This window comes from Lepidothrix coronata, unplaced genomic scaffold, assembly GCF_001604755.1.
Source record: "Lepidothrix coronata isolate B3197 unplaced genomic scaffold, Lepidothrix_coronata-1.0 Scaffold2, whole genome shotgun sequence".
NCBI lineage: Eukaryota > Metazoa > Chordata > Aves > Passeriformes > Pipridae > Lepidothrix > Lepidothrix coronata.
Genome location: NW_016690182.1, coordinates 3,297,783 through 3,321,630, shown reverse-complemented (window position 1 = coordinate 3,321,630; position 23,848 = coordinate 3,297,783). Strand labels below are relative to the sequence as shown.

Below are 23,848 nucleotides of genomic sequence, written 5' to 3'. Positions count from 1 at the left end.
CTCCACTTCCAGTTAAATGTGGTAGAAGTCACTCTAGAATGACTTTACGCTGCCATTTACGAAAAACTTGATCATTATGAGTAGTTATCACTGTCACCTGTTTCCTCGAAACTAGTAAAAGCTATTCGAGTTTTCCAAAATTAAGCTAAATCTTTCAAGTAAATCTTACACAGAAAAAGATGTACTCTTTGAAAAAAAACAGAAAAAAAAAAAAAAAAGAAGAGGTTGTTCTAGAGTTGGTAAGATGGTGAAGTTTAAAGACCCACATAATCCATCACAGTGCTCTTGATGAAGTATTAGTAACTTACAGTTTTAAATGTTCAACGTACTGCAAATTCAAAGATTCCATGAACATAGATGGTTTAGAAATAATATAAATATGGAGCAAGGAATGGCTACCCTGAGTCTTCAAGTAGGCTACGCCCATGGTTTTGTGCTGCGCTTGAATGCTTGGGGTTTCTCTTTGCTGGGTAGGAGGCTTGGTTGCCACATCTGGTTTTATCGTAACGCAGGGCTCAACATGGTGGGAACCCATTGGAAATAAACAAACCTCGAAGGGAAGGTACAACAGAAGCTGCATGCGCACTGAATATACACAACTACAGGAGAACTGATCACCAAGGAGACTTTAAAATGGAACTCCTTTCAAGACTCCTCCTTAGAAGGCACATATCGGTATGATGCTCATCAAGAAGCCTGATGAATTCAGAGGTATCGCACATCCCGTATCATCCAGGAATCTTCAGTGCTACAGATTCTTCAATAGAAGTGCAGAAAAATATGCTCCACTCTGTTGCAAAGACTCATTTGCTTGTAGCTACCATTGCACTCCAAAAAAACTGACTGCTTAAAGCAATGAGGCACTTCTGTGTAAAAATTCTCTTGCAATTTCCAAACACTATTTTACAAAATTTGTGCTAGGTCCTTGAAGCATTATTTTGGTTAATTAAAAAATATTTTTATAGAAAAAAGACAGTCCGCCAATAAAGAAAAGGAATGCATTTTCTAATGCAACAAAAAACCTCCAGTGGTTCCAGTGTATACTTGGCACAAAACTTGAAGGAAGTCGAATACTGGCATCCCAAACTCGTGAGCCTAACATGGGTGCTGCCTTCCTCAGGCTATACTAACCTTTACTGTTGAGGAATGTGATGGAGAAGAATGTGTATCAACTTTGCGGCGTTTTTGTTCTGAGGAAAGAACAGAACAATGGCATTATTCAAACACAGTAAAAAGAGGAGAATCCAATAATATCACTTTCTGAAGTACCAACACAATTTAAGCTAGAATTCATTTTGTACCACCAAGTTTTGTTTTCCTTAAGCTATCTAGAGTTACTAGCATGCCTTGACCCTCTTTATGAAGTGAGCAAACTGCTGCAAAACTATGCTCACTTCCAACTTCCACTTTACAGAAGTCAGTATCTGAATTTCAGAGTTGCTTTGAAGACCCTGAAAAGGTGAACCCAACGAAAAGCATTACAACCCTCCCTTATGTGGTTTGTCTTAAGCAGCACAAGTATAAAACTCAACATCGACCTCAGATCATAAAAGCTTAAAGTATCAACATTAAGGATTTGCTAACCCTTAATATAAGAAGCAAGTAATAAAGCTTCCTGTGTCCTTCTTAAGGACACAGACCTACATCTTCTACTCTCCCTCTTTTCTTCCAGTACAAAGGTTGTGATGAAACTCTCAGAGTACACTACTGAGGTGTTTGCACTACATTTTTACAAAACTTAAAAGGCCAAAGTTTTACAAATATATTTTAATAAAAGACTGTTTAGACTTACAGTAGAAAAAAATTAAAGGTTTTGTGAAAGCAAGCATTCACAGAAGACACATGAAGTTCACACATTCATAGTCTGCATTTTGGAGATATTCTGACCACCTATTTTAGATACTGTATTGAAATGCCAATGCTAATATCCCAGCTATTATGTAGGGATTTTTTTTTCACCTTCTCTAGCATCTTCTGACGTTCAGTGACTTTCCAGTGACATTCTGTTTTTCTAGGCAAGAACAGATATCCAAACTTACCCCTTTCAGATTCTGATGTTTCTGATCGGGGAACAGGTGACTTCAAGGACCCAGCTACTGGCACCTTTTCTCCTCCTTTAGCATTTTCCTTGGATTTCATTTCCTTCGCCAAATCTCTTTCTCTGGACGGCTCCTTTTCTCTCTCCTTTTCTGCAGCTGACTTTGACTCAATGATGGTAACAACCGTCTTGGATTTTTCTTCTTTTGAAGCTTTTTCTTCTTTCTTGACTTTTTCCTTCTCTTTGTCAGATTTCGGCGTTTTCTCCTTGATCTCTCTTGCTTTCTCCTCTTTGTTTGCCCGTTCTTCCTTCGGTTTATCTTTCCCATCCTTCCCAAGTGCCTTCATCTCCGGAGTGGCAGCTGGAGTCTTGTCTTTTTTTTCTTTATCTTTTTCCTTCCCGCTTTTTTCTTTATCATCTTTCTCTTTAATAATTTTGCTGCATCGAAAATGAAAAGGCCAATTAGCATGCATGCAAAACACACCTCCAGTTTCATCATGAAAGTTTTACTTCTAAGGTTTGATAGCATTTCCTGAAGCAGTCACTTCGAGATTTCAGATTTGCTGTTTCTTTATCAGAACAGCATCAAGCAAATGTTCTCATTTGTTTTATCTCTGTTTAGCTAAAATGGAATGCATTTAACAACAATGTCTGATTAGTACAGCTGTGTATTTTGAAAGAAATAATCTAATTTATTAAACTCTAAAGAAATGTAAACAATCTATTCACAACCTGAAAGTAAAAATAAAAGACAGGTAATTTTCAAGCATAGTTCTGTGGCTTGGAAGGAAGAAAATTGAGAATGAGTAAGAATAGTTTTTCTCACCTATTAGATGCACTATTTCCATTGCTTGTTGTCACTTTTGGTGTAGCGTTGACAGTTTTATTAATAACTTTCACCACACCCTGAGACTTCTCCTTCAGTTTATCTGTTTAAAAAAAGAGAACAACTCTATTTTAACAAGCTAATACACATCCTATTGGTTAAAATAAAACAAGTGGCTAAGCATATTCATGTATGGTCATGTGTAGGAAGCATCTAAAATAGGCAGTTAGATTAAGAACACCTCCTCCCAAAATCAAGTAAAAATAAAGAATGTACATTTACCCTATTTAGCATCACATTTATATTTTTTCTTTTCAGCTTAATGAGCCAAATTTTGAGACAAGCCTGTAATGTCATAAGAAATAAACATAATAATCATAGGTGTGCTTACCAGTCTCCTCAGTAGTGCCCTCTTCCAGTCTAACTGTATTTATTGTGAGAGACGTTGGCATCCCAGCACCACCTGGCCCATTTTGTACTGTTGCAGGTACAGCATTCCTGGCAGGTGGGTCTTTGTGGTGAAATTCATTTTCAGGTATCATGAAAGGCTTCCTACTTTTCAACTGTCCAGAATAGCTGCAAGTCGCACAGATTGTTAAATATGCACAAACATAAAGCAAAACATGGGTTGAATCTTAAATGAGGATCTAATCTAACAGTTCATCTGTTATTTATTTCACAGTTTTTCCTAACTGATACGCAGTTTCTTCCCCCTTTATTGATGAGCTCAAAAGAAAAAGAAAAACAAACAAACCCACTAGACACAGAAGCAGCCCTACCTCCACACCCTCTTCATCACCACCACACACACACACGCACACACACACATCTGTCAAACACACGGAACTGCTGACAAAACTTAAACTGTTCGGGCAACCTGAACTGCCCCTCAGGCACACGAGGATGATTCCACGTTCACCACAGAAAGATGGAACGTGTAACTAAGCATTTTAGAATCATATAAACTTTCAAAATCTAAGCAGTCTTGCAGAAATAGCCCTCGGCTTTCTTCATTTTACTATCCCTCCTATCTCCTTGCTGCTGTACTATTTCTCTAAAATACAGCTATGCCCCTGTGAGTGGAAATCTGTACTATTTCAAGTGTTTTACTAGAGTCTTGTAAAGGAACTTAGTGATCATCCAGCACAAAATGAATGTTTTCATTCACACTGCCAGCACCGAGACGCAGGATAGCGAATCTTCTGTGATAAGGTAAAAATCAAATGTTAGGACTGTAACAGTTCCGAGTCTTTAGATGCCTTTCACGATCCACTTTTAACCACTTTCTTAAAGTAAGTTGTTGTTACCCCATAGCCAATGCATATAGATCAGGTCTCTTCTCTTTCTCTTCCTGACATATCTTGTGTACTCTTCTTTCCAAGGCTTGACCCAGGTTCAGCACTTTTGGATACCATGGAAGGATTTTGGTCAGCACAATCAGGATGTTTCTGATATGTGTATATTCACCCGTTTCCAGGCAGTGCACAGAAGCCTAAAACACAAATTACATTTAATGAAGCTGTTTGTTTTTTTATTAAAGCTTCCAAAAACCTCAGGGTTTTGGCATCTCTATTTACCTTAGTTAATTTATAGTGCCATTTGTGTACCACATGTCTAAAATTCTCATAATCCAATTGATCAGCCTTATTTCCACCATCAAATCCAGTTGCCCGTAATATAGTCAGGAAGCCTGGATAGTTGCCACATTCCTAGATATGCATCAAAGAAAAGAGAAAAAATTATTTTTCAGGAAACAAAACTGGTAATTCTAAATTCTAAAGTCTAAAGAATAAGACACAATCACAGTTTACAAGACTTACACACATTTTTTTTTCTGAAACCTTGTTTATATCAAAATTTTAGTTGTGGGTAAGAGAACAGATTATTCATAATTTAACTAGGGTTTTTTTTGCAAGGAGTATTAGGAGAGTTTCCATATGTTCCCTAAATTATCTTCAAGACAAGCTATGAGAAAAATCAGAAATAGAAGGGTTTTTTTTAGCCAATATATTTTTAACACTATCCAAAATTACTTCTATCAAAACTACATGAATTACAGAAATTTATTTCTACAATTAGACCGGCAGAAAAATCCAATCACACTGGTTTTAAATCTAACTAAATTTCACTAAATCCATTTTTATTGGGCTGAATTACACAAGTGGCCATTACATATTCCAAGGAGAAGCTCACATACCTTTTCATATATGACTCTGTCACTGTGCCATCTAGTCACGGTTTCCAGCATACAGCATAAAAACCTGCCATATCTACTGGCTTCATTTTCAGTGCAACTTGCAACTGTATATATAATATCAGAGAAAACCTGTGAACAGAGCAAGAAAAAGTTACTGTGACTTTACTGAACAATAAAAACTATAAGATTTACAAATTCCTCTCATCTAAATCACCAATAATTCACTGACATAACTGTTTTGTTTTCCTCTAAGAGGAGGTCATGGAAATGTAGAGTACTTAAAAGGTTGCAAAACCTGAAAGCAACTCCCCTGACTTCTAATGACTTTGCTCTGAAACTCTAGAGTCATTAGGGTAAAACACAAACATAACCCTCTGAAGCTTTAAGAAAACTTGGTTTGTAAGATCTGAAGTACCAAGGTGAACTTGTGGTTGTTACAGATTCTGAAATTAAACTTCAGTAATTATTTGTTTACCTCTTTTGGGAGGCAGTGGAGACACTAGTTTGGCATGTTCATATGGTAATGATGTACACATACACATACACACAGTTGTAGCTACTTACTCGGTCATAGCAGAGAAGTGTGGAGAAGTTGGGTGTTTTCTGCTGATGCACCAGTTCAACAAAGTGAGCACAGTAAACTGCATCAATTGCCGAAAAAATGCACCGGGGAAATATGCACAACTGCAAAAATTTGGTGATAGTCTCATTTTTGGTAGATTCTTCCAAAACAAAGAAGTTGAGAGGGAAGAAAGAAAGAAAAAATAAAGTAAATGAATGGGTTAACATTCAACTACTCTCTTCCCAAGAAGTTCAGTTATCACACATCCATACTCTGGTGTTTGTACACTTGGCCGCTTGGTATTCCAGACATATCTTTGGTACTCATCAGAAAAAGTCAAAATAAGTGTAACTGTTTGAGGATGGGGGAAGGACAGCAGGGTGGATGTAGCAAATGTTTATTTCTTATTGGGAAAATTCTTCTACTACACAATGCAGGAAAAAACAGGTTCTGGAAAAGTTTCAGTGAACTTCTCCACCTGCTCCAATTGTGCACATTAACAAAAGGAACACCACTTGCTATTTCCCTACATTTGCTTTCACCTTTCTAGATAGGGCTGACTTTCAGCTCCGTTTCCTTAGAAACTGAAGAACTTGCTGTCTATATAGAATCCATTAAGAATCATTTTTCCAATCAATCAATTAGAGGAATTTAAAGAGGAACAGTCTTCAGTAAACCACTACCCCAATACACACATTTTGTGAAAGTTTCATTCTGGCGCTGAGTAAAAGACTGCACTGTGTGCTTGAGTTACCTGTTTCCCTTTGACAGATCACTAGTTGGTAAACTCAATAGCCAAACACATTCCCAAACTGGTCCTCAAATGGCAAAGAGGAGCATAAAAACAAACTAGGAGGGATGTGCAGCACAGAAGGAAGGTTGGAAATAAAATATACAGATGAAAGCATGGAACTGAAGACTGGGATGCCTTCAGAGGGAAGAACAGCCATGATCCTCATGAGGTCAATTGGTGGTTTTGCACAGGTCATAAATCATTAATAACCAGGATTTACTAGCTTCGATTTTGTGATGCTCATGGAATAAAACTTGTTCAAGAAAGGACTGTCAGCTTTTACTAACTAAAAACTTCATGTTAAGTTCGTTTAATTTTAGTATCTACTCCTCAAAGGTTGTAACAAACCTTTGGCACTTCAAAAAAAATATATGAAGAGAACCACAGTTCACAGAACAATCGAGTGTTACTTCAAAAATTGTACAAATAAAGAAAGTAAGCAGTCAGTCAGAGCAGCCAGTCTCCAACTGTTTAAGGTACCAGTCTTCTTATTCTGCCAAAAATTAACCTATTCTTAATGATACAAACACTCTATCAAAACTTTCTACACAAGAAGCCAGTCTTTAAAAAATTAATTAAATAGTAATAATTTTTAAAAGTAATAATAAAGAACCACTACTACAGTGGATGTGCTGTTCAATTTCCTCATATACTACAATTACAGATTATTTATTTCTGTAGGGAAACTGCTGAAATAGTAAGTTTGTCTCTGGATACAATACTGGGAAACTTCTTGCAGCTGAAGCCTGAGCACTCGAGAGCCAACAATAAGCTATTCCCAGTATCCCACAAATGCTTGTACTATGAAGAGTATGTGTTTACATACAGACCATATCTACACAATTTTCTACATCCTTTCAGATGCTTCCTTAAGTAGACAAATTTACCACGTAAGCTCTAGACCAAGCTTTAGTCAGGTAGTAATTTTTCAACCAGCAATTTCACGAAGCTCATTCGCTGTCCACACCAGTACATTAAACATTTATAGGGAATAACTTCTCTTGATTTAATTGTCAGTGTTTCTTCATTAAATCAGTTGGGTGGATCTTACACGAGTCGGACAATAAAACTCTTTTCCACTGGGTTACGCTAGGCTTCTTGGGACAGACGAACTACTACTTCCAGTTACAAACTCAAAGTTCATCCAGAGAAGAAAACTGACCAGAGAAAAACATTTCAGATTAACCATATCAAGCAGAGTTCACAATCAACATGAAACATTACAGAGGCTTTGTAGGAGAAAAAACTTGGTTCTGCCTCCTGCATATCTGCCATATGAAACACGTGCATGCTGGTTTGCTGTGTGGTGCTGTTATGCTGCCACAATACTTATCTTGACATTGGAACATGGCTTATGCTGCTGCCCAAACACTGGCATATTGCTCCTAATCACAGGATTCAAAATAAGTTAACTCAAACCACTTACTGAGATTCTACGTGCCTATTTCTTGTAAAGTAGCCATTATCCTAACTCAGCAGCATTCTAACTGCAGTTAGCAAGTACAAGCCAGCTTGCAATTACAACCTTCCACTGAATTGGTCAATCTCTTACTTACTGCTTAAATCAATGCAATATTTAAAAGCTCTTGACATGGCAAGAAATAAACAAAACACCTCTCTGAAAACCTCAGCATTGGCACAGACACATTATGTTCTAGCTAAAAATTTACCTTGCTAACGGACCTCACATATAAAGAGATCAAATTTTCAAATAACCATTAAGGCTATTAGTGCAAGCAAATTCTGGGGACAGTGATAACTACAAAAACATCCATAGCATTTCCCCTGGACACACTTACTTGCCAGAAGCCAGTTATCTTTCTCTAGTTTCAGTCTCTGTAGAACTCTCTGCACATGCTCCAACTGCTTCTTCTCCTCTTCAAGGAGCTTGTCCTGCAGAGCTGTGCAACGTTCCTTTTCTTTTTTCTTTTTATTTGGAGGCTACAAAATGTCAACATAACTCATTTACTCTTATACTAACATTTGCTATAGACAGAGCAACAAGTTCCCAGTAACACTAAAGAATATTTGAAAACCTTCCCATTTCACTCAATAGTGTTCTGCTCTAGTAATCAACTGATTTTATGAACGCTGGCTGACTAAAGATAAAAGCAAACAGACAACCCACAGATACAGGTGTCAAGAACTGCTTTCTGAAAGAGATTTTCTAGTAATTTTCACTAAGTGGAGTCATTGGTACTTTTAACATGGGAATTATAAAGAAATACAAATTATGTTAATGTGACAAATCAGCATGGATGAACCAGGTGACAAAACCTCCCAGATCTAAACAACCTCAATATAATACTTCATGAAAAGAAAGTCTGGACCACAAAATTGTATCAACATACCATTTCCTGATTGTCATCTATGGCTTTCATCTGGACTTTAAGTTTATTGACTTCTCTGTCATAGCTGCTATGTGGGACGGCAAGGTCATACATTGTCAAAGACCAGAATGTGGCATAAAACTGAGGGCTGATGTCATCCCAAACTTTGGGGAGGTGCAGAGAAATCACAGCTTCATGAACAGGAGCCATCACCAGCTCACACGATGTAATATATTTGTGAACTTTGTGCTGCTGTTTATTTCCCTTCTCTGCTTTTTTTAGTTCATCATACTTTGACTGTGGATTAGAAAACATGAAAAATAAACTGTAATCTATATACACAACCAAAATCTAAACTTTAGCAATATAATTTAGCTTTTCTCAGAAACCTTTCTGTATAACATTTACACACATGCAATGTCATTTATGTACATAAAGCACTGAAGAACATCACACAGAACTTTAAGTGTTCATCTGTCTTCGTTGATGCTGCTACCTGTTGTTATAGTAACGAATTACACTACACCAAGGAAAATCTGCTCTCCATATTTAGCATTTTAGATGAAGGAGCAAATTTATTTCTGACACTTTCTGAGTTACCACACCATTTGGCAGTTGCAACACTTTCCTCCACAGCAAAAATCCATCTAGAACACCTGCAGAAGAACTTACATCTTTGGGGGAATACGGAGGGAGAGAACTCCTACTGACAACCCAAGACATCAGAAAAGGTGACTTTGTTAGCTACAACTTCTGTCAGTTGTATGAAAGTTGACATGTGGGCTGCATTTTCTAAGAAGATTGAGGACAGCTTCTATTTCTAACTCTACTCATAAAACTTCGTAAGTTTTATTTAGCAAATTTTATCAGGAACCTAACATATCTGCTGGTAACACCTAGCTGTGCAACACCGAAAGCAGACAAACGGAAGGGTTGTACTCACTGAAATGTGGTGTGCATACATGGGTCTTGAGAGGAAAAACGCAGCATCGTGAGGCGTGTGAAACTCGTTACACAGAACATCGATAGAAGGCACTCGCTTAATGTAATCCTCTGTGCTTAGGTTGGATGCTAAAAACCCACCAAATTGTACCAGGGTGTCATGGCACTACAAGTGAAAAGATACAAAAAGTTAGCAAACAGTATTATTTTGTTCAAAAATTAAGTTAGGGAGAGTTTGAAAGCTTGGGGTTTTTTTCCAATGCCACACAGGAGAGCAAGAATTTTAAGGCCAGTAGAACTCTATAAGAGCATTCTGTTCTACCACAATGGAATGCAACTACTTCCTACTGCCTAAGGTAGCAAAAGCATTCTTTTAAAAAAAAAAAAGGAAGTTCCACTACCAAAGTAAGATCAGAAAAATATGATGGACAACTTCAGAAAAGAATTTAAGTTTTTATGACAAAGGATGCTTTCATCTTTTACTCGGAAGTCACTTGTCAATATAATATATTTTTAATACGTTCATGTACTTTAGTAATACAACCACTGCAATTAATTTTAAAATTCTTATATATTCATTGTACTGAATTCTTACATATAAATAGATATTTTTATGTGCTGAATTCTTATATATTGTGCTGATATACTAGAAGTTAACAAAAAGGAGGGGTTCTCATAAACACAAGTGGTTTTACTTGCCTGATCATACAGCTTTCCCACCAGTTTCAGATGTTTTTCCCCTCCCTCTTGAAAGATCACACCATTTCTCTGCTGAGCCATAAGTAGGCACAGTGGGAGGGCAAGATCATGGTCCAATAATGCATCTTTCAATCTCTGAGATGATTTCTTTGTATTCCTGATTTGGCCAAAGTATCCACCCTGCACAGTACAGAAGAAGTTACCCAAGTTTGAAAATGATGCCTCACAAATGGAATTCATGTGTGCTGACTGCAGGAATACTGATGAATTAACATCAGTTTCCTGTCCATCAGTAAAACTCCCTGGGTCTTGTACTGCAATATATGGATAGAAGAATCAGACACTAACGAGTGCTGCTTGCTATTAACTAGTTCTTTTGCTCCCCTCCCCAGGGAGCTGCTCACCCCAGAGCAGGGCTGTCCCAGGGATGGCACCACATCCCAGCTCACTGCCTGCTGCAGGTCACAGGCCTGCCCTGTCTTGTTAACAGGATGTGTGATGCACAGTTCAGGTTCACATGCCCTGTCTTGGCTGCCTGTCTCAAGCCTTGTAAGCTCAATGGAGGGGGAAACTCTCTGATGAAAGCACACCACCTTTCTCAGCCATGCTGCCAGAGCTCATAGAACCACCATTAACTAGCAACAGCTATTATTCTATTTAACATGAACACACCTCAGCCTTCAGTTGTTCTCCACCAGTCATGGCTTCCAACTGTTCCATTGTCATTTCTTCAGTAATTTCTATCCCTGCCATTTTCTGTACAACTTCTTTTAAAATAAGCAAATCGAAGCTGCACAGAAAACAAAAAAGTGGAGTAAAAACAAGACAATTTGTTTAAGAAATGGAAGCTATGACATTCAATACACATTACAAAGCAACATTACAGTGCACGTTAAAACAAAATTTTCCTTCTTTTTGAAGAAGAAACTAGTATGTTGAGCACAAGGATTTCTTTACTGCAAGTAAAAAGTTAGTACTTAAAAGCAATGCAGGTAATTCAGCAGCTGGATTTTAGAACCCCTTTAGAACAGTTACTTCATTGTTTTTGAAGATGATAGTGAACATGGTGCTATTAACTTTTAAGTATCATCAAATTAATCATAAAGTTTATTGCTCCCTTTCGTTGTCTGCCATGTTTCAAAGTGTATCTATACAGTTATTTCATGAACATGGAATATTTTCTTATTTTGCTAAAAAGTTTCTAAACCAGTACACAGCCTTAGAAATGTACTGGGAAAGTTAGCCTGGGAAGGTTATTTGGAAAGACAGAAAACTGTTTTCTTTTATTTAACATACACAACACACAAAACACACTCCAATAATCATCCTGTCCAGAGACTAGGCTTTATCTCCTACTCTGAATTCCATAAGGACAATGACCTTTCCTCAACACAAGCATAGTAAATTGTATCACAACCACACAACTGAGAAACGTTTTCCAGTAACTTCTGAGATTTGTGTGACCTGCTTATAAAAATCATTGACCCATGCCCTCCAAAACAAAGCTTTATATTTAAATAATTTATATGGCTTACATTTTTGTTTGCTATTCCTAACATGGTTAGCATGGTTTTTGTCTAGGAAATATGCAATACCAGGATATACTCCAATTCAAATACCTGAATATTGCAGTTCTATGGAATTGGTCCTACTGGTAAATCCATTTTATTTTTATGATCCCAAGTACTAAACCGACTTTTTTTTCCCCCAAATACTTGAAGTCTTAATTCAGGGGAAAGACAATAAACATTACTTACCCTTCCTCTGTAGCTCAATGTGGTTGTACCATCATCAAAACAAAACAAATTAGGGACAGGGGAGCATATGAGACTGAGTGTCTACATTGCAGGGAAGGGGAAAAAACTAGATTTCTCAACAAAAATACCCTAAAATAACACGCCCTGTTATCAGCATTGGTAAGTTACCTTTCAATAACCATATGGGGATTCCTACTAGAAAAAAGGTTGATAATCACCTATGTGATAAAATTAAATAAGTAAATGAAACAATAATATAAGTGATGACAATGGAAAGACAAAAGGAAAATTTTAGTTGCAAACCTTGTTTAAAAGTATTTTTTGAGTTATGATTTACACTGGCATATGAAGAAGCAAGCCAACTGCCACTAAATACATTGGATAAAGTATTTAAATAAGATGTTAAGAGCAGTCCCTACAGAGAAGACATTATGAGAAAGGAAAAACTAAAACTGTAACGGTCATACTCCTTTATATTGGATACTTGTTTTTTAAACAATGTACAATAACTCCTATGATAAAATTACAGACTGGCAGGTTCTCTCCCCATCTGGTTAGCTGTTAAAAAAACTATTAAAGTAAGTTACAGATGAAAAATGAATACTTCAAAAATGTCACAGCTATACAATTAGAGGAGAAGTGTACTAAAGAGGACATTATTCTTTCCACTATTTAAATTTCTTAACCTTCCCAGTTACTGTAATGCAATTTTACCACTAGTAGAGCAACTACTTCATCGAGTGCCCACATACCAGTAAATGCACAAATAATACATTATAAAAATTGAATTTATAAAGATCAATTATGCAAGACTTGCCTTTTCCCAGCTTTCAGTTGGTTGGCTACATACTGCAGTAGACCAGCAAGTTCAATTGGGTATTTTCGGAAAACTGCACCACAAAAGCTTGCCAGACCTAAACCAGAGAGAAACAGCTGTGGTTGTACCTCATGGGATACTAAGCATTAAATAAACATTAACAAAGTGCATATGGGACGTTAGCCATAAATGCATTTCTGCATTACAAAGGAAACGCTATTTTCCTATTGATTAAATTTGCCAGCTCTCCATTTTGTTTAAAAGATTAACCAGTGCAAGTGAAATATTGATCATAGTGATCAATGGTATAGTAGATCATAGTGAGGGTAAAGCATTTTAAACATTAATGTAATAAATAAACCAAGAATACTAACTCTGCAGCCAGCTCGAGATCGTAGTGTCATCGTGCTTCATTCTCTCCTTTTCAGGGTTTGCCAGTGCTTCAATGATACAATCTTTAGTGGAGTTAAAGACAATATTTTTCCTCAACTTATAAAAACAAAAGATACACAGATCTGTTTTTCCGGCTCCACAATTTGTAATATATGAACATGATAGGCAAGCATAGAAAGCATGATATAGGAGATCCACTAACATAGTTATGGTATAAAAATATGAAACCATGAAAGATATAGTAACTTCAAAGCAGTATTTACTTTACTATTTACAAGATCGTTATGCCTTCAAGACCAGAGTGAAAGTAAGGAAAATCCCTTAAAAATAAACAATAATTTCCCAGTGTGAAAGAATTAGAGAGGGTTCCATAATCCACTAAAAGTGCAAAGGTATTTGCAAACCTCACTAAAATTTCCAGCAAAAAGCAACGAGAATAGAAAGCAACAGAAGGTATTTACTTACAGACAACAGATTTAATCTGGCTACAACTGCAGCTTTATCAATAACTAATGTATTGATTTCTATTAAAGGATACAAGCCAAGACATCGTAGTTCAGTGAAGTGAGGTATTTCAATGAATCAACGACCGGAGTTATTAAGTTATCGTATTTTTGTATTTGTGATAAGATCTGAAAGTTACAAAAGACATGGAGCTGAACATGGACAGTATTTGGTATCGTTCACACATAAAACCACTTAACAATATTTGTCATCAAAACCTACAGAAAACATGCTTTGAAATTCATATTTCAGAAGATCATAAGCCACTGTCAAAGCTGATAGATGATCTCATTCATTTCTGGTACCTTAAGATAGCAGTGAAACATATCTCAGACCTGTGCACTACTAAAAAATTACTAGATGTTAAAATTTGCATCAGAAGTAAAAAATATTGAAATCAGAACTGCAGGTCCCTTCCTGCACTTCAATATCTGTTGTTAGTATGAAATAGTATTCAAATACATGTTACTACATACATAATCAAATAAAATTGTAGGATTGCTGTGGCTGAGCTTCCCAATTTGTCTCCCAGAGGGTTTCACATTTTCCTTAGTTAAACGCCTGTAAAAGAGAACACATTTTATTGCAATGAACAAGCTAAAAGAATATTAAAACAACAGGTTAGTTCCAGTGAAGAAACACCTTTATTAGCCTCAGAGATTTAATTCTCACGAGCAGGTGTGTTTTCAAGAAATGTAAACACAGAAATACTACTCCTCTGAGAATCAGAAATTGAAAATCCCACAAGATTCAGATGGTACAACCACACCAGTTGTCCCTGTATTACTATGGGCCATATTCTAGTTTCACCTTGGAGCACTTCGCTTTCAGAAGTCATCAGTGAAACCTGCACCACATACAAAACTACCATGTGATCCTAATCTCTCCTGAAAATTTAATTTAGCCACAGATCATTTTATATTTGTTGCATTCTGATCACTGAAAACCAATAATAATTTCTTTGTGTTACACTTGCACAATCAAAATCCACCGCACAAGGGAAGGGAGGGAAAGTTTTACGGTCTATGCAGCAAGTTAGAAGGGAACCAAAATCACTGTTTCTAGCTTTCACAGCTCCAAGTCCAATCCAGTAACTACTACTGTCTTGCCTATGTAGAGAGGTTCTGATTATCCACATTATAATACCACACCATCTGCTTTCGGCAACAACAAATGCAGAACCCAAATTCCTGACAATGTCAGAGACATTAAACATGAGGTAAATCTGAAATTGCTGTGAGCCCACTTGAAGATGAGAATTAATCACTTTGTTCAACTTACTGCCCTACATCCAAACCTACAGAAACCACAACAAGATTTTTGAGACTCTTTGGATGAAAGAGTCTCCATACTCAGAGAAAATATGTTGCACTCTTATATTTCCATAAGCAAAATAACTTATGAAACAATAGCATACCCATGCAAAAAGTTTTAAATCACTTCATAGGACATTTCTCATAGATTAAATATCCTTGTTGGTGACAAATCTGTCTGTATCCTTGCTTCCTTGGCATTTTTTAACAACAGTAACATTAAATACTTCATGAACAAGGACTATCAGTGAAATTACAGAGTCATTAGAAAGCGAATGTATTTATAAAGTTCTTTTTTCTTCAGCTGGTGACATGCAGTACATTGTATCACAGTTCCCAACTATTTATGGGAACAGACTACTTACTTCATGATATACTTGGCTCGGTCTATGGTTTGAGCTTTAACTTTCACCAGGAGTGGGTGACTGTTGTACGTTTCGTTCTTCCATTGCCCGTAAAGGCGGTACCTTCAAAGATTATAAAGGAAAACTCATTTCAGTACTGACAATTCAACGGATCATTCCAAGGAGTGGAAACTAATTATTCTACCCACCTGTACTGGTATGGAAAAGTTTTGAACATCCCCCATAATTCCTCAGACATGCATGCATTGCAGTCCATCAAAGAAAGGGATGGAAGCAAGACTTGATCGGTGATACTCAACAAACAGCTGAACAGCGTCTCCTGAGAGAAACAAAAAACTCCAGGTAACTCCCAAGGAATTGCCTCAGAAGGAATGTTATGCATGCAATGCAGATAGAGTACCAATTTCCATATTATCAGTATCCCATCTTTACACTTTCCTAAACATTTCTCTTTTGCATTGAGCTATTTTATAATAACTGTAGCAAAAAAAAAAAAAAGAAAAACAAAAAGTGAAAAACCCTGAAGAGACTAATTTTCTCTGCAATTATTCAGGAAGACAGAAAATTATGCTAAGTGAGAAAGAAGAGGAACAAGTAATAATGAAAAGTGCATAAGCTTCATATTGAAAACTCACTTCTTGATTTAAGAAAAAAACAAAAACTTGTTTTTTCTTAAGTTAGATTTCAGCTGGACACTTGTGAACAATCTTGATAATTCAATAACTTAAACAATTTAGAATAAATTAACCAAGTTAAAAAAATAACCACTATACTAATAAACACCTCCACTACTTCCAATTTCTCTTTTTCTCTCCGCTTTCCCTAGTAAATTCTTTTAGATACCATGAAAAGTGTATTTACAGAATAAATAGCTGGAGGTTCTCCAGCAGATTCTGAGAAAAGAAGTAAGATGTACAGACTAAAGAGAATAAGATTAGATCTGAGGAATGCAGGGAGAAAGAAAAAAAAAAAAAAAAAAAAGGACAGAAATAAAAACAAACCCCTGATACTAGACTGTATTTACCTTTAAGAAAAAAAAAAAATCAAGACAAGTCAATACCTTTATTAAAGCATTAAACTCTATCGAGTTTTACAGAGGTGTCACACAGCTGTTAAACATTTGGTCACAATCACAATCTTCCATAAAAACACCTTCCTCCAAAATAAACTCACCATTTTCTCTTTATCTTCTTGTTTGCTTCCATCAGACTGAAACTATAATAAAGACACGTTAATTGTAGCACAGTTAACACAACAGTTGCAGTTTCAGAACAAGGGCTACTTCAGCAAAAGCACAAACCTGCAGGGCCACGCATATATTAAGTGTTTAATTTGCCAGATCTGTCAGCATTAAAATATTTTTAAACGGAAATTCAAATCCATAGATGAAATGCATTCCTTAGACATATAGGGACTTTGCACAGTTTTGTCCAAAAAGAGATGATAACTGAAACTACATGGAAACTTGCTATTATATATGAAAATCTGAATTTTCTTACTGGAGAGAGGAAAAAAAATGCCCTAAGCATTCACCTTCTACCTAAAAAACCTCAGGACTTCGAATGCAATTATCAACAGCCACAGACTATTTCCCCACCTTTCTCTCACAGTAACATTCTCTTAAGCTTTTAGTCTTCATTATTAAATTACTTTTTTTGCTCTTCTTGCTCCACTCACCATGAAAAGCATATTAAGCTATCACACCAGTAAGTGCACGATTATTTTAAAGGTACACTTAAGCATGAAAGCTGCAGTGCAATGTTAGTAGTCTAACTTTTAAACTACTGTATGGGTTAACTCACAGTCAAATTACCTCCAGTTATTTCTACTGTGTGTTAAATGTAGTTTCACAACTAGAACATGCTGATGGCAACAGTGCATTAAAAATAACTTTCCCTATGTTACCTTAACCACTCTGTCACTGACGAATTTCTTCACAGTTCCAACCTAGAGCAAATAGCTAAAATGTTGCTCATTCTTGTCAGAAACATATTAAACTACTATATAAATAGATTTACAGTAAACCTGCACAAGAGATTCCTATAGCCAAGTAATCTCAATTCCACTGTACATATCCACAGAAACAAGGGTTTTCTCATAAACTCAAAGTGCCTTAAGTTGTTCATAAAAATGTTTATTGATCATAAAAATGATCAAAAAATTTGTAAGATTCTCCAAATTCGTCTAAAGTCAAAGAAATTTTTTCTGTTTTATCATTCGAATACCTACACAATTATTAGACACGAGCATTTTTTGACATCAGAATAACTGGTATTTTTCAAGTTTGGACCAGCTGTTGTGTCATACCAACCTCTTTCATAAATGCTTTTCCAAGGCGCACTACTTTTGCAAACAAAATGGGATCATGGGACAGATGAGGACCAAGGTAACAAAGCATGTTGAACACTTCCTTTCTCAATTCCTCAAAGCTCTCTGCTTGTTTTGGTGCTCTCTGGTTTGGCAAAGAAGAAATCGGTGACCCTTTAGCTCCTTTAGGTACACCAACTCTGAAAAATAAGACATGCAGCATTTCACATGAAAATAGAAGTGAAAATTTTAGAAATGTATCAATAATTAGGTTTATTAGTGAATTCATGCTTGTAAAGAAATCGTTTTCCCCTATACAGAACTCTGGTCTTCCCTTTACCTGCGGTACAGAGGCTCAATTGTCACATGGACGAGCTGGCAAAGGGCAACCGCGATCGGCTTGTGCGAAGTAGTGTAAAAGGGAGGCATCTGATCCATAATACTTTGTGCATGGTGCCAATCACCAATTTTTAATAAGGCTTCCAATAAGCCAAGCTTTTGATTATCAGGAGGCTGCAAGATAATAAAGGAAAAGTATATTCATAAAGTCTTTCTAATACTTCTCTTTAAGCAGCTGCGATCCAGAGCTAGAGAAGAAAAAAACCAGTACTTCAGCTGTGTAATGAAAAACCGTGCAAAATAAAATCCAGCCAGACATTTAGACAATAAGCAAACTTCAAAAGAAATAATAAACCAGTCCACGTAGAATATAAGATCTGGATCAAAAAGAAAGTTAAAAATAAAATTTAAAACAGGAATTTATGAAGTTGCCTGACATATGTCTGATCATGTACTTTTCAAACCATCACAATCTATTGCAGCTTATTTCTTTACAAGACATTTTAAGAACAATGCAAGCATTTAAGAATCCTTTATGTTGTGTGGTTTTCTGGATTTAAAAGCACAAATTTCTCTTGCAAAAGCAGATTAAAATAGAAAGAAAAAAAAAAAGCCGAATCAACCCCAAACCCTTTCCCTGTCTCTTAGTGTGCCTGCACCAGAAGTTTCACATTAGCAACTATTCCAGGAGACTCTAGATTTAAGTGCAAGTCTCTCTAGGCTGTATGTGCTACAGCAGGCACTGCTCACACACACACAGGCTGCTCGAGTGGGCCTCTCTTAGGTAAACAGGCTCTTCTGACGTGAGCTCTCCAAAAGCCAACAGAGGCCTGGCACAGAAGGGTCAGGCTGGAAGTGCTGCCAAACCCAGCCATGCTGCCAAACCCAGCCATGCTGCCAGGTGTCCTGATCTCTCCCTGTCTCCCTATTATACAGTTATGTCAAATGCGTCTTAAAAGGCCAAAGCAGAGAACACATTTATCAACACTAAATTATTCATATTAGAGTCATGAGACAATAATGAATTTTAACCACATAAAAATAAGCACTTTGTGGATTTAAAAGAAAAGTCATGTCAGTTATTGTTAAACACTGCTTTCCTTACCCAGGCATTTATTCCATGGTACTGTCTCAGAAACTGTACATTGAAATGACATACTAGATACAAAGTACCTAAATTTAAACTGTCAACAGCCTTCACACGTAGTTACTCCACCAATTGCTATGAAGTGCACAGCTAAGCACATACAAAAATACTTCTAACACAGAACAAGCTTTTCAAGAAACAGCATGCATTGCATAACAGTGTCTACAGTCAGAGAAATTGTTTTTTGTTAAGTACAGCTCTTAATTTTCCCATCACACAGGTTCAGACTTTGTTATTTGTCATTTTAATCCTTCTGAAAAATGCTGCAGTTTCTGCTACAGCTTAAAATTCCCTAGTTCTTAATTCTAAAGCTTAGCCATAAAAACTGTCTTAATTCTTCTGACACCACTTGCAATACATTCGCTCCCCATGTCCCATCAAGAGTTTATTTTTCCATCAGATCATGGTGACAAGCACACTTCAGAGAATTCCAGGCAGCCCCATTTGACTGCAGAGAAGGTGGACCAAAGCAATGTAGTATAAGTGAGAAACTTAAAGCCAGTGAAAGGAATCAGTTTAAGCAGCAGCTGTGGCTGCAGTTGAGAGCCAGAGAGAGTAACTGTATCAGCTGCCTGAGGGAAGAAAATGGAATTAGATTTTTCAAGCTAGGCAAGAAAAATGGAAGGAGGGAGAAAGGTCAGAGATTAATAGAATCAAGGAGGATACAGAAAATCAAGAACAGAAACTATCAAGACTGATGGAGCCCTCCTTCCACTCCAGTATGCCACTTACAAAATGCAAATACCAAACTTTTATTTTACTCTTTTTGTTTTAAGTAAGATGTTTGAGAACTACTTAGGCACTCAAATGATCATGACAACAGAAAGGTCGCTAAGAGATTAAATAATTTTGTTTCTAAAGTAAGGCTTGCACACCGAAGCAAATTAGACCTAGGGCAACATTAATATGACACAGTAGGAACTTAAATAAAGAGTATAATATAAATTTAAATATAGATTTAAAGTAAAGTACAACGAACAGTTACAATTAAGAATGTTCAACTACAACCATTTTCTACAATGCAGGGTAATTATACCAACATTCCTAAGTCTGGCAATTCCTTACATCCCAATTCTTCATTGAGAGAAATAAGGAATAAACTCTCACTAATGTCCTTCCTTTTGTGAAATCAACTAGGATTATACTTCCACAGGTCCTAGAAACACAGTTGTTAAAGGTTGTGAAGTGTATGAATGTTGGGACATACTGACACAATAAAAAGGGAGGAAAAAATTACTCACTGAATCAAGAATATTAAACATAGAGAAATCCAGAACAAACCCCAAAGCATGCATTTTTGCACATTCCATATAACAGAAATGCAGTCAGAGGACAGACAAGCCATCCAAGAAGTACGTAACTGTCTTTCAAGTAAATACAAAAATGTTTTCAGAACAATTAGTTTGTTTAGTTTAATGCAATTTAAAATCATTTTACTGAAAAGAAAGTTACTCAGATACACACCTTTTCGGTTTTCTCCTCCTCTTTCTCCTTTTCTTTCTCCTTTTCCTCAGTCTTTTCAGATGACAAGACAACCATTGTAAGTTTTCTGACAATTTGTTTAGCTTCCACTATCTCTCGCTTGTGTTCCTCCATGATGGCATTATCCCCTGGCAGAAGCTGAAAAAACAGAACAAATATATCTGAAAACTGAAGTGACCTAGTGCTGCTCTGGATCACTTGAGCTCAAAGCAGAAGTCTGTCCTTCCTTGTTACTAATCAGATTGCCTTTCAGGGAATCAGCTTCTTTTCCTTGTTACCATCATCCCAACAGGGAATTACACCATTTAAGAGACTATTCTAAAATCAAGGACTCATGAGAAATAATACTGCTCTATTTCTTCACAACCATGAGTTGTCCAAGCTTCTGTTCCCCTCCCCAATTCACCGTTCAGCTGTAGCTGTGGGGCAACAGTTTCCCACAGATTCCATGATAAGACTGACCCAATTCAGTGCCTTTAAACCAAGTGAATATTCAAAAGCATGAATTTTCACTTGCTTATCTAAAAGAAAAAAAAATTTAATCCCCAAGGAAAACCAGATAACCTACTTAGCCACACATTCTGACTGCCCCTTTAAAGGAATACCATTTAAAGCTGACTAAATTTTCTGTTTATCAGCAATGTGGGTTAAACACATGTACCATCTGCTCTTTAAAAACCATCTTAGATTAAGAAGTACCTAGTATAAGACCTCAGCATAATCTTGTACTTGAGAATGATCAGGGTGAGGAATGTAACCCCACACTCAAATATTAAAAGTCCAAGACAAAAGAAAAGTTCTTTTTCTGACAAAGCCAAACCTTAATTTACTTCCTAAAACCAAGCTCAAACTTAACTGCAAACAAGTAATCAAAACTTCCTGCAGAGTCATGACCTCTTTGACACAATGATCTTTTCTTTTAATGTTTTTAACAAAGGATTTTTTACTGTTTTTTCTTTCCTCAAACTGATGAGAAAAGGGAAGACAGTAGAATTCCTACACTTCACAGAAATTTGGGCAAGAAAAAAAAACCACTTGGAAAGGTAGAAGGTTTAAAGAGCTGTACTTTCTCATTTGAAAACACAGGGAACCTACTATGATTCACCAAGAAACATCTAGTACAGAATTTCAATGGGTAAATTGTGTCTTCAGGATGCAATACATATTCTACAGGGCTGAAGAGAACAGTTCTTACAGGCTTTGGAGGGAGGGTAGAGATGGGAAGAATATTCTGGATATGAACAATAATCCCACAGTGCTCTTGTACAGCAGTCACACAACATGCGCCACTTCAGACTCAACACCTACGTGCTAATTATTTTCTAGAAACTCACAGCAAGTTAAACTAAGCCTGAACTGGAAACAGATAAAAAAATATGCCATCCCAAACATGGACAGACACAGAGACATGGCAGAGAGATTCTGGAACAAGACTGAGAATCCCCATCACTCAGGTGAACAGTGCACATGAGCTGTGGGACTGTCAGAGGACGTGCCCTCACCTGCACAGTCTGAGCTGAGATTGCACAGGCCACTCTCACCCCAAGTCTGAGCATGTTCTGTAAGCTTACAAACATTCCTGAACAAACAAGCATTATCATCACACATTCCTCCCTCCACACCAATTATCTGAGACGTGCACTCCTACTCTTGCTCCACCCAACACATTTTTAGCCAAAATACTCGACAGTTATTGACCAATCAGACTCTGACTAATGCTATGAACTGCCACACAAATTAATGGCAGGACTACCTTCCAAAACTTCCACAGCTCTAACTAGAGCTCGTTTCCTTGATTTCAGTGCAAGAGTTGAGTCTTAAAATACCTAATCTTGAAATATCTATGGATATTCTGGAATTTAAAATTCTTGTATAATGTAAAATTAATTTGATAACTGTAACATTCTGTCTGTCATCTGTCAAATTGGAATGGTGGTTGGGTGATGTCTGACTGTCAGACTGCAGAGGATAAGTCTCTCTGATTAAATCTGAACATATAACTCTCTCTTTCAACCTAACAAATGGTCAAGATTCTTGTGGAGAATGAGAGACCTATTCAGGAACATGCAAGAGCTTAAAAAAAATAATCCTACTATTAAACTAAACAAAGAATGTTAGGAGCCAACTGTCCTACCGCTTTTTTCAAAAACTGATCTTGTAAAGCAAAACTCAAAGGATCTAATTCTTAAGGAAGATTGTTAAGGAAAATTACTGGGTTACTGACCTATTCAGCCAGGAGGTAAACAATCTGGAGAATGTTACATAAATAATTCAAATAAAGTTTATCAGCATTTATACTTCAGTGTGTGCTTATTAGAAAGCACTGAAAATTTTAAAAGACATTAAATATTGTATATACAAAGGCATGAAACAGTATGCCGTGAATCTGAAGATTTAGAAATAGGGTTTTCTTAATGTCCTTAGCTTTGGCATTTGACAAGGGTAGTACTGTCACTTACATGAACATAAAGATCTTCCAACTCTATGAGATTATGTTGCAAAAGGACAGCAGCAACTCTGTATAAGGAGGAAGGTGTCTCACCACTCGGATCCTAAAAAGGACAACATTGCAAATTCAAGAAAAAAAGCAATCAGACCACTGCAAAAGGTTATGAAACAGAAAAGAAACCACTCAAACTTCAGATGAGTGAACATTAACCTGCAGTTCTCCTTGTTTTCATGTTATTTAACTGCTGTTTCTCCAAACCCATTGGACTGACTGCGATACACAATCAGTATTTTCAGAAACAAAAACATTCAACTTTCATCACACCTTACAGTGGTGCTTGCATGCAATTGAGAATTATACATTTAAATAAGAACCTTGAATATTTTATCAAATATCAACCATGACTCCCCTGCAAACATGCTCTTCACTCTCAGGGACAAGTCTTTTGTTTATAAGGTACAATCTCTTTGTTCATGCCAGTCCTTATATAGCTACTCAAGTTCAAGTGGAAGACATCAGGATTGTTTTCAGCTCTTTTAGGGAACACTAAGCACTATCCTATAAGAGACTTCCGACTCAAATGATGAC

General features: G+C 36.6%; 1 protein-coding gene across 2 annotated transcripts in view; it reads right to left on the bottom strand.

Annotated features, from left to right (window-relative positions):
- Nucleotides 1-6: 6 nt before the first annotated feature.
- Nucleotides 7-23,848, bottom strand: part of THOC2 (THO complex 2) — a 37,710-nt gene continuing 13,868 nt past the window's right edge. The window contains exons 9-33 of one of the 2 annotated variants that reach the window (XM_017815692.1): nucleotides 23,271-23,363; nucleotides 20,794-20,949; nucleotides 18,184-18,356; nucleotides 17,848-18,043; nucleotides 17,442-17,483; nucleotides 16,710-16,751; nucleotides 15,725-15,855; nucleotides 15,537-15,638; nucleotides 14,335-14,419; nucleotides 13,893-13,986; nucleotides 13,336-13,416; nucleotides 12,962-13,058; nucleotides 11,060-11,177; nucleotides 10,388-10,567; nucleotides 9,690-9,854; nucleotides 8,768-9,043; nucleotides 8,216-8,357; nucleotides 5,626-5,783; nucleotides 5,062-5,190; nucleotides 4,442-4,573; nucleotides 4,172-4,356; nucleotides 3,256-3,440; nucleotides 2,865-2,967; nucleotides 2,040-2,476; nucleotides 7-1,190 (exon numbers count right to left, since the gene is read on the bottom strand). In XM_017815692.1, coding sequence (XP_017671181.1) covers nucleotides 1,117-1,190; nucleotides 2,040-2,476; nucleotides 2,865-2,967; nucleotides 3,256-3,440; nucleotides 4,172-4,356; nucleotides 4,442-4,573; nucleotides 5,062-5,190; nucleotides 5,626-5,783; nucleotides 8,216-8,357; nucleotides 8,768-9,043; nucleotides 9,690-9,854; nucleotides 10,388-10,567; nucleotides 11,060-11,177; nucleotides 12,962-13,058; nucleotides 13,336-13,416; nucleotides 13,893-13,986; nucleotides 14,335-14,419; nucleotides 15,537-15,638; nucleotides 15,725-15,855; nucleotides 16,710-16,751; nucleotides 17,442-17,483; nucleotides 17,848-18,043; nucleotides 18,184-18,356; nucleotides 20,794-20,949; nucleotides 23,271-23,363 — 3,576 coding nt within the window. In that variant the 3' untranslated portion in view covers nucleotides 7-1,116. The remainder of the gene's footprint in view (nucleotides 1,191-2,039; nucleotides 2,477-2,864; nucleotides 2,968-3,255; nucleotides 3,441-4,171; nucleotides 4,357-4,441; nucleotides 4,574-5,061; nucleotides 5,191-5,625; nucleotides 5,784-8,215; nucleotides 8,358-8,767; nucleotides 9,044-9,689; nucleotides 9,855-10,387; nucleotides 10,568-11,059; nucleotides 11,178-12,961; nucleotides 13,059-13,335; nucleotides 13,417-13,892; nucleotides 13,987-14,334; nucleotides 14,420-15,536; nucleotides 15,639-15,724; nucleotides 15,856-16,709; nucleotides 16,752-17,441; nucleotides 17,484-17,847; nucleotides 18,044-18,183; nucleotides 18,357-20,793; nucleotides 20,950-23,270; nucleotides 23,364-23,848) is intronic. The other variant, XM_017815701.1, reaches the window with a different exon arrangement.